General features: G+C 37.2%; 1 protein-coding gene across 1 annotated transcript in view; it reads left to right on the top strand.

The window, feature by feature from the left end:
* The first annotated feature begins 928 nt into the window (after positions 1 to 928).
* The window catches only part of LOC106883971 (deacetylase EF_0837), a 240,170-nt gene continuing 229,663 nt past the window's right edge, over positions 929 to 11,435 (top strand). Inside the window, exon 1 of the mRNA XM_052977063.1 lies at positions 929 to 2,468. Within this exon, the coding sequence (XP_052833023.1) occupies positions 1,898 to 2,468 (571 nt within the window). The 5' untranslated portion in view covers positions 929 to 1,897. The remainder of the gene's footprint in view (positions 2,469 to 11,435) is intronic.

Consider the following 11,435-nt stretch of genomic DNA (forward strand, 5'->3'; position numbering starts at 1 on the left):
GATGTTGGGGGGACAAACACACACACACACATACACATATATATACACATATACGACGGGCTTCTTTCAGTTTCCGTCTACCAAATCCACTCACAAGGCATTGGTCGGCCCGAGGCTATAGTAGAAGGCACTTGCCCAAGGTGCCATGCAGTGGGACTTAACCCGGGACCATGTGGTTGGTAAGCAAGCTACCTACCACACAGCCACTCCTACGATATATATATATATATATATATATATAGACATATATGTATATATATGTGTGCAGGGACATGCCATGCAGGGATATAAAATAAATTTCTCAATTAAGATTTTGTAATTTACGAGATGTGATTGTTCACATTTAGCATGTATGTAATTCATATATATATATATATATATATATATATATTGTTGGGGGGGGGGTACTATATAAGATGCTCAACTATTGTAAATCTTAAACAATATATTAAATATTAGAACCTGTTTGTGATTCTTGCCCCGCCGTATATATATATTTGTAAATACTAATATGCATGTACACACATGTGTAGTAGGTCAAATATATATGTATGTATGTATAATATATATATATATATATGTGTGTGTGTGTGTATATATATATATATATGTGTGTGTATATATATATATATATATACATATACATATATATTTTATATATATGGATGTACATATCCATATATATTTGCACATATATACATATATGTTTGTTTTTATATGCACAAAACGTATATATATATATATATATATATATATGTATACGTGTGGTGTAGTGTAAGCATATTGATAATGTATATATTTCACTGAATATGTACATATATATATATATATATATATACATATATATATATACATATATATATATACATATATATATATATATAAATAATATATGAGTAATATATATCTATATATACGTACACCCAATACTTGTATGTCTATTATGATATCTTTAAAATGAAACGGAATTTTTCAGTAAAATATCTAAATTCCTCCATTGCTACTACGACTACTATTGATATCAGCACCACCACCACCATGACTACTACTACTACTACAGCTATCAGTACCACCACCACCACTATAACTAAGACAACTACCATCACTACTACTACTACTGCGATCGCAACTACTCCGACCACTACCGTGCTTTTTGCATTCTCTGCTCCTCTCCCTCCTACTCTACCTTTCTGTATATGCATTTTTTTTCTCTCTCCCTCCAAAACTTTCTCCTCGCTGCGTTTCTCACTCTTTCTTGTTATCCTTCCTTTTCTCTTTCTCTCTCTCCACTCACTCCTCACTCTCCCTCACTTCTATAATTGCTGCCGCAGTGAGCGCTAACGTCCTTACAGCTGCACTCTCTCCCACTGAATAACAACTCACACAAATTGCTTACTCTACTTAACCTTAATTCACCTCACTATTGCGGATGTGTTTAGCTAGTGTTCTCTAAACACCAGGATTTATTATATATATATATACATTCACACATCTAGCTATATAATATATATTTCTGCTGTCACGTCAGTAGAAAACTGAACTAGATTTCATTGATTGACACCACCTAAAAAAACACACTTCTTTCTTAAAGAAAGCTTCAAGCTATATAATTAATTATATAAGTTAACACTTACAACTATTAGGATGTATTAATTAAAATGAGAGAGTGGGTGTCGATCAGTTAATCAGTTACTTAGCAACGTAAAACTCACAGAACACAAAGGTATATTAATAACACTGATAGGTGTTATATTTCGGAGACACGTACATATATATACAATAAATTATATATCGTAAGGAAAAAAGTGGTGTATACGTGTATAAAGTTAAGAAGTTTGTGTTTCAAATTGTTATTTTTAAAATTTAGTTTCAATTTTCTCTCCGTTTCCCATTTACAATGAGCGACGAGTACAAGAATAGTGACTGTTATATCATTAGAGGGGGTCATGTTTTGTGCTTCGACGATATAAGTTGTCGCCAAGACACACTGGGTGTCGGGCAAGGTAGCTATGTTACCACTTCTAAAATAGCAGGAACGGAGAGATGCGATGGAGCTGTTAGCGCCGATGTAGTGCTTGCAGGTGCAAAAATAGCAGCCATCGTGGTCAAAGATCCCACAGTGGGTGGTGGTGAATCTGCCCACCACCAACTAGATTACCTGTCATCTGAGCCTGCAAAGTTTTCAGAAGGTGGGAATAGTGTTACAAGTAGCAGCGAAGGGCTGGTTAGTAATCCTCCCCAGACACATACACATCTTTCAGCTCACGGTCCTAACAGTTATCCCCTTGCATTCAGCTCCCCAACACCTTTTAACGGAAAGGTTTTCGATGCGTCGGGATGCTATGTCGTTCCTGGTTTGATAGACTGTCATGTCCATGCTTATCAGTATGCCACACCGCTGGGAATAGATGTGGATGAATTTTGTCTCAGAAGAGGGGTAACAACCGCTGTAGATGCAGGAAGCGCAGGTGAGGAGGATTTTCAAATTTAAAAAAAAAACATGGAAAACAACCCCCGTTTTATGGTATCCATTCTCTTTGAGCCGTCCCTTGATCCACTGCTTTTAACCAACCACACTCCTTTGCTTTCTTGGTGTTACAATTCAAATGAATGAACCTGCTTTGATCTTTGGCTTTCACAGGATGAGAACTGTCAAGAGTGGAAGGCACAGTGATCCGAGGTTTACAAAAAGCTCGGATCAACTGCTGCTACCTTTTCACTTTTATATACAAAATAAAGAATATATTATTGCTGCACACATGTATGCATATATATATATGTGTGTGTGTGTGCATTTACATGTGTGTGCGCGCTCATGTGCATATAATCACAGAAGAATATCACTTCTATTTTTACAATAGGCATCCAGGTAGAGAGATACAGACAGATAGATAGATAGATAGAACTATACAGGTAAGGTATAGAGGTAGGCTGTTTGACAGCATATATCCTTGTCTGTCACATATTTTATGTGTGTATGTTTATATATGTGTGTGTTTGGTGATGTGTTAACGAGCGTGGTAGGTTCACCCACCCACACCGCTTTCCGTTTATATATTTTTTTCGTCGTTTGGTGGAAGGAGAAATGAGAGAAAATGCGATGTAAATGTGCCGTCTCTTTCCCACCCCCTCTCGCTGACACCAACACAAACAGCAAAGTAAATTATCTTAAGTAACATATTTACTTCACTATATCTTCACAATATCTATATTTAAATTATCCATTCACTCACTGGTTTCCTTTCTTCTCTCTATCTCTCTCTCTCTCTCTCTCTCTCTGTCTTGTTCTGTTTCTTTATAAGGAGCAGAATCCAAGGACACACTAATCTGAAACCGCCAACTTTTACATGCTGCTACTGGTGGTCGTAGTGATGGTAGTGGTAGAGAAAGAAGTGGGAAAGACAGACAGGCTCTCAGTTCAAATATTTAGTATATTCACTGAATAAATGACAGCTTTCTTTCGGTGTCTGAGAAGGGGAAATGCCGGAAGAGTTGGCGGGAGGTTCAGCTTTCAGAGTTCTTTTTGTTTTTGTTATTTTACTAGCTTAAGGAATTTTTTTTAAAAGCTGTTTTTTCACAGCTTTTTATTTCAAATCAGAAGCAAACTCTCTCACAATCTAACGTAAAAATATAGAGCTATGGAGAAAATGAACGTAAACCATACAATTTTTTCTTCTGAGCCGTTGATGGTAGACAAGGCGGAAAGAAAGATGTTCTCATCTCAAATAGTGCGACAAAAATACCTGATCCATCATTCTTGAGTAAAAACTTCAACGGCAAACGCAGATTACAAATGTCCAAATTAAATGGTGACTGGTACTCTGTCGGTTACGGCAGTATAAGAGCTGATGTGATCGATAGAACAGTCTGCTCGTGAAATTAACATGCAAATGGCTCAGCACTCCACAGATACGCGTACACTTGACATAAGTTCTCAGAGAGACACAAAATGTGATAAGGCTGCCCCTTGGAAATAGAGGTACAATTCATTTGTGCCAGTTGAGTGGACTGGAGCAAAGTGAAATAGTGTCTCGCACAAGGACACAACTCGTCGCCGGGAACTGAACTCACGATGTTACTACGATCGTGAGCTGAATACACCAAATTATAATGGTAACTGAAAAAAAAAAATGAAACATCAGCTAAACGACATTAGCACGTGACTAGCTTCAGCAGCGCCATGCCAATGGCCAAGTAAAATATTTTCAGTTTTCTTTGTGTGTGAGAAAGGGGAAATGTCAGATGAGTCGGCAGGAATTCCAGCATTTTGTGGGGTTGGGTTTCTAGTTCAATGGATTTTCTTTGATTATTCATCATCTATTTCCTTCCGGCTCTTTACGTTCTGAGTTCAAATTCCGCCCAGATCAACAACTTTACCTTCCATCCCTCCGTTTTCGATAACAAAATGTACCAGCATCGATTATACCCCACTCCTCTTGAAATTATTAACCTTGTGCCAAAATTGGAAACCATTATTTATTTACTAGCAACCTTTATATAAAACCAGAGAAAAACTTTTTCGTAATCTCGGGTAAAAATATAGAGCTGTAAAAAGACAATTTTTTCATGACACAATATCTGTTTTTTATTTCATTCATTTCAATAAAAACACCCTCATAAGATGTAGATCTTTTGCCTGATGGCATGGCTGGTAAATATTCAGTTAGAGCCAACATCTTACTTCTGAAATAATAACTTAACAAATGTGAGTGTCTTTTAATGGTTTCACTTACTGGGTTGCGACCACGCTGGAGCACCGACTTGAAAGGCTTAGTTGAACAAATCGATCTCAGTACTTATCTTAAAGCCTAGTACTTATATTCTATCGGTGTCTCTTTTACCAAACTGCTATGTTATGGGAACATAAACAAGCCAACACTTGCTGTGAAGCAGTGCGGGATACAAAAACAAGCACAAAGACACATGCACATATGTAGGGCTTCCACACAGTTTCCGTCTGCCAAATTCACTTACAAGTCATTAGTCGCTCTGGCGTTATGGTAGAAGACGCTTGCCCAAAGTCACTTGTAGTGGATGTAAAACTGAAACCATTTGGTTGCAATGCAAACTTCTTAACCACACAGACATCCAGGGGCCTATTGGATGCAACAAAACCACCATTAAACCTAGAAACTTAAAACTACGAAAATGCAGGAAACCAACGTTTCAGTCAACAACACACACACACATTCACACACAGACGCACAAAGCAATAAGCACATCAAACGTACACATTCCATCGTTAGCAACCTAACAGATATCATTATAGTTTCGACACCTTGGCAGTATCATCAATCTCACGGTGCCAACAGTGTTAAAACCATAAACGCTGCTGGAGAAATTATAGACAAAAAGCAGAGGCCAAATATTTGCGCAATATGTCCATTATCATCTACACACCTACTTATTGTTACAAAATACAAATACAAACATAAACTCTCAAACATAAATTGTCACATATCTATAGCTATGAAACGCAGAATATCTACAACATATGTGGAAAAGCGGTGTGTTTGTTTGTGGCGTTGTTAGCTAACTCCTCTTACATCGTTTTATTGATTTTCATGAATCTTGACACGTGAGTAGAACTCATATCTGAAAACCTCGTGACATACTTAGATTGTTGAAAAATCGATAATACGGCCCCTGGAGAGGCCTTTATATCTACCTTATATAACTATTTTTTTTTAAACACCCAAGAGAAATAATCCATAGCACCTGTACAATATTTTTTAAACACTCAAGGGAAATTACTCATTTCATTGTTTATGTTCGATTACTTTCAATATTGATTTTTTTTTTGTGTGTCCTATTTCTAATTTTTGCAGACAATATCACTTTTATACTTTATTTGACACGTGAGCAGAACTCATGTCTGGAAGCCTCATGACATATTTAGACTGTTGAAAAAGATCGATAATAGGGCCCTTCCAATGGATCCTTCTATCTACTACATATTACTAGTATTTTATTTAAACCCAAGGGAAATAACCCATACCACCTGCAGATTTTAGCGAAGTGATCAATATTTGATTCTCACGATCAGCCAATTTAATTCTGCATTTCACTACTCAGTTTTGAACTGCTAAGCATTATTATTGCATTTCCTTAATTTGAATCTTAAAGACTTCATTCATACATTTCTGTACATACATACTTTTCTGACTTCCTATTACTCCGATAATTCTGCATTTTTACAATTACATTTTTTCCATGACAGTAGATAAATTTTTTATTCCACACCGTACTTGTAGTGGCTTCATGCAGGCATAGCGTGGATTCGATCCTCGATTGCCAAATTTCACTTAACACTTCAACAGCGCTTTTCTCACGGTAAAACAATAGTTTTTCTGTGAACGACAACAGTTATCCATTTCCCAGATGCCTTCGCTAAGCAGAATAATGTCTTTGCCTCTCGCCAACCTCCGAAAACCTCTCTCGCCAACCTCCAATAATCTCTCCCTCCTCCACCTGACAGTATTATGTACTTTTTCGTGACGGAAAATACACCTTTTGTGTCCGTTATAACGAAATTGCTTTCTTATATTAGAGTAATAAGGCGTTTCAATAGAACATCTTTTCCCCCGGAAATTACCGGGTACACCAGCTAGTATATATATATATATATATATATATATATATATATATATATATATATATATATCCACATCATTAAATTTTCGGAGTCAGAGTAGAAGGAATTTAAAAGAAATTTTTAAATGCCTTCTATGTGGAAATATTCAAGCGCCCCTATCTTTCGTTTGCTTATTCGCTCGTACTCGCATGTGTGTGTGCGCACGCGCGTATGTGTACATACACACATTTATACAAATATACATGCGTATGCATACATACATACACACACATTCTTACTCATACACATTGACAGAGATGTAAACAGAGAAGGAGGGGGATAACTTTGAGAGATGTGTGTGTTCTGTGCTAAATAGTTAATGATTAAAGAGTTTTCATGACTGGAGGCTTGCCAGTCAAATAGGATGATATATTTGTAAGTCTGTTTCCTTAGCTGTCTGTGTCTGTGCTGGTGTATAATTATATGTATATATATATATGTTTGAGCTTTATATATAGTGTCTATAAAACACTGGAATATTTTTTAGTTACGAAGAGGAAACTTGATGTCTGTGGTTTTAGTCTTCGTTATGTAAAGAATGTAATTAACTACTATGAAATGGCATGAAAAATCACACGATTTAAGCGATCGTTAGATAACGGAGTGAGTGATTTTAACTGTGTTCGTGTGAAGTTAGGATATAATGTTTGTGTTTTGATACGATCGAATTTAACTAAATCAGCGAATTACTCATTCGAGGCTATTTTCAATGTATGGAAACACGTACGTATCTGGTTCGAAGCAGAGAAATTTGATTATATTATTGTTGTGGCTGTTGGTAGTTGAGGTTAGCCTTGGCGAAGGGCTCCCTCTTAAAGGCTGCAATCGGACAAATCGACTCTGTATTTATTCTTGTTAAGTCGGACGCTTGTGCCGAACTGCTGTCTAACACGAACGCAAACAAACCGACACCAATTATCAAGTGGTGTGGCCGTAAACACAAAGGCGCATACACACACATGCATGTGCATGTATATACGACGAGCTTTCATACAGTTTCCATATACCAAATTCACTCACAATGCATTGGTCGGCCTCGGAGTGGTATTAGAAGACACTTGCGAAGTGAGACTGAACCGCAAACCACGTGCTTTCGAAAAGAACTTCTTAAGAACCATACAGCTATGCCTGCACTTTTATACTTTGATAGTTTATCAACTCGGCGCCAACTGTGATTCTATGAATGAAAGAAGAAGTGCAAATTGTTGAATTAATATGATAGCATTGTTGCAGAATCAAGTGATAATATTTCATTGTGCACTAAGGTGACGAAGCTGGCAGAGTCGTTACAGCAAAATGCTATGCGGCGGCATTTCTTTATGTTCTGTGTTCAAATTCCGCTGAAGGGATCAACAAAATAAATACCAGTTGAATAGTGGAGTCGATTTAATCGACTAACTTCCTCCCCCGAACTTGCTGGCCTTGTGCCAACATTTGAAACCAATATTTCATTGTACTCTAAGGTGGCGAACTGCAAAGAATCGTTACAGCTCCCGGCACAATGTTTTGCGGCATCTCTTCCGGTCCTTTACCTTCTGTGTTCAAATGCCACCGAGGTCGACTTTACTTTTCATCCCTTTCAGGGTCGATAAAATAAGATCTAATTGAGTATCGTGGTCGATGTAATTGACCAACTCCTGTCCAAAACATTTCATGGTTTGTGCCTATAGTAGAAAGCATTGTTAATATTATGCAAGCTTAAAGCGTCGAGGTAGTAAAATCGTTAGCGCGCCGGACAAAATGCTTAGCAGCATTTCGTCCGTTGCTATATTCTGAGTTTAAATTCTGGCGAGGTTGTCTTTACCTTTCATACTTCAGGGAACGATAAAATAAGTACCAGTTGAAGACTGGGGTTGATGCAATCGACTTACCCCGACTCCGAAATTGCTGGCCTTGTGCCAATTTTTGAAACCAGTATTATGCAAGCTTTAGTTGGCAGTGGAAGCAATGAAAGTTGATATCACTAATCAAAATGCTTTAGTTATCTGCGGCAAACCGTCCAGGTTTCCCGAGAAAAATAAGAGAAAATTAATAAATTACCTACTTTTATAAATGTTTGCTTTGGAGAATAATCATTTATAGAAACGATTGAATACAAATGAAATGGGGTTCCTCTGAAGGGTCTCTGCATTCGACACGGTGTGTAGCTGGGAGATCAGGGAGTCTCTCCAGGTCAAGCCGTTATTTCTCGACATTGAAAGGTGACAGCTCTAGTAGCATTATTCGATATGGGGTGTAGTTGGGAGATCAGAGAGTTTCTCCAAGTCGAGCCGTTGCTTTTCTGCACTGAGAAGTTACAGCTCTGGTACTGTAGACATGTGATTATAATGTCAAAGGAAAGAATCGCAAGAAAGATTTTTTAAGCCGAGCCAACTGGCAGGTGACCTAGGGGTAGACCAAAAATGAGATGGTTGAATAAGTTCCATAGTCTCAGTAAGGTACAGTTTGGTATCCGGCAGGAAAGTGGGATGATGGTTGACTCGAAGGTGATCAACAATTATCAATTTTATTATTAAATAAAAGGCTTTCATTCTGGAGTCAAAACACTTTTGTTAACTATCTGAATGGGGAAAAGCAAGAAAAATATCTTGATGTTTGGTGCCCCAAAATTAAATTTGGTGATTTTGCAGTTAACGTTTGAAGTTTATTTGAAGACAAAACGTTGGACGAATTGATTAACACTACGTTAAATCTACTTGATTATGTGGCTGCTATCACTTCCCCTTAACTTTACTTAACTGATAAAATGTTTTATATCAACTGCAAAATTTTAAGAATTGATTACAAGTCGAAATTAGATAAAATGGTATGAAATCAGTAAAAAAAATCTGTATTTTTTTTCATAGTTTGAATCGATAAAAGATAATCAATTTTCGAACTGATGATCTCAGTTATTTCGTTTCTGTGACGAAAAAAAATCGTAGGAATAAAGTTAGCTTGTGAGACGAAACAACAGATGTTATTTTATTTAAAGAAAACTAGAGAGGAGGATGGGATTGGCAGAAGAAATTTCGACGCGAGAGAAAGAAAATGGGAAAAGATAAGCGGATGAAATAAATGAGTTTAGATTCATAATAATAATAATTAATTCGTTTATTGGCCACAAGGGCTTAGATATTCTTTTACAATAATATTAATGCTTTCTTTTATAATAATAATAATAATAATAATAATATGCAAAAAAATATATAGACAAATCTGCATTTATAATTTGGTCGAGCTTAAAAAATTACACAACGACGTTGATATAGAATGTGTGTGTGCGAGCGCGCGTGCGTTTGTGTGTGTGTTCTGTGCAAATGGTTATATTTATTACTTACAAATGAATATAGACACGCACACACACACATATATATTTTATCTTTTTATCTTTCACTTGCTTCAGTCACTGGACTACGGACTATGCTGGGGCACCGCCTTGAAGAATTTAATCCAGGGATGGAAGAAATCCCCGCCCGCAATTGCGTCCGCGAACAACGTTTTATTGTGCCCGCAGGCTGGTATACCCATATGTACAAAATATAGTAAATTTTTCAATCAAAATTTATACCAATATTCGTATACCTATTTGCGACATGGGTTGCATTTCCACTACGACTTGAAATGATCAGAAATTGTCCGGCAATTGCCAATCGAATGGAAATTCTGTTTTCACTATAAAATATATATTGCTAGGTTTATAGCTCCTCCTTGAGACCCAACTACACTTTAGTTGAAAAAAAATAGAATACCTCATGAGTAATATAAACGTCCTAAATTCAGTGGCGGCGTTAATGAAGATGTTACGCGTTGGTTTCATGTCTTAAACTTATCTTTATTAATGTGTCTCAAATTATTGTTGTTAGCACTCCGTCGAGGGTTCCAGTTGATCCGATCAACGGAACAGCCTGCTCGTGAAATTAACGTGCAAGTGGCTGAGCACTCCACAGACACGTGTACCCTTAACGTAGGATATTCGGGGATATTCAGCGTGACACAGTGTGACAAAGCTGACCCTTTGAATTACAGGCACAACAGAAACAGGAAGTAAGAGTGAGAGAAAGTTGTGGTGGAAGAGTACAGCAGGGTTCGCCACCATCCCCTGCCGGAGCCTCGTGGAGCTTTAGGTGTTTTCGCTCAATAAACACTCACAACACCCGGTCTGGGAATCGAAACCGCGAGTCCGCTGCCCTAACCACTGGGCCATTGCGCCTCCACTATATCAAATTATACATAGATATATATACAAGATTTATACAGATATAAGAGTTAGAACCAGTGATCCGCCCGCGAACCTTTTTCTTAGGAAATTTTTACCCGCTGCACTATAAATTTTCCCCACCCCCTGGTTTAATCAAACAAATCAACCACTGCACTTACTCTTTAAGCCTGATACTTATTCTATTAGTTTGTTTTGCTGAACGGTTAAGTTACGGACCGAACCACTATCATATACAGTGATACGTCGCAGTACGAGTTTAATTCGTTCCATGACCGAGCTCGTCTTACGATTTACTCGTTTTACAAATCAATTTTCCCCATTGAAATTAACTAAAATATAATTAATCCGTTCCAGTCCCCCGCCAAGACCACTTAAAAAGAATTCTTTATGGGTTTTAAAACAGAAAAGGTGTAGTTACAAGTAAAATCACTATTATAAAAAAAAAAGAGAAGGCAAAAGAAATATGTAAACTGGTTTTATTAATCGAATTACCTTTAAAATGGGACGATTAAGGCTCGTACTTCAAGACAAAAATTCACACGAGTGTCGGCAGGCATAGCAAATTACTCGTACAATGAGGCACTCGTATTGCGAAGTTCT

The sequence above is a fragment of the Octopus bimaculoides genome, chromosome 26 (assembly GCF_001194135.2).
Source record: "Octopus bimaculoides isolate UCB-OBI-ISO-001 chromosome 26, ASM119413v2, whole genome shotgun sequence".
In the NCBI taxonomy this organism is placed as follows: Eukaryota; Metazoa; Mollusca; class Cephalopoda; order Octopoda; family Octopodidae; genus Octopus; species Octopus bimaculoides.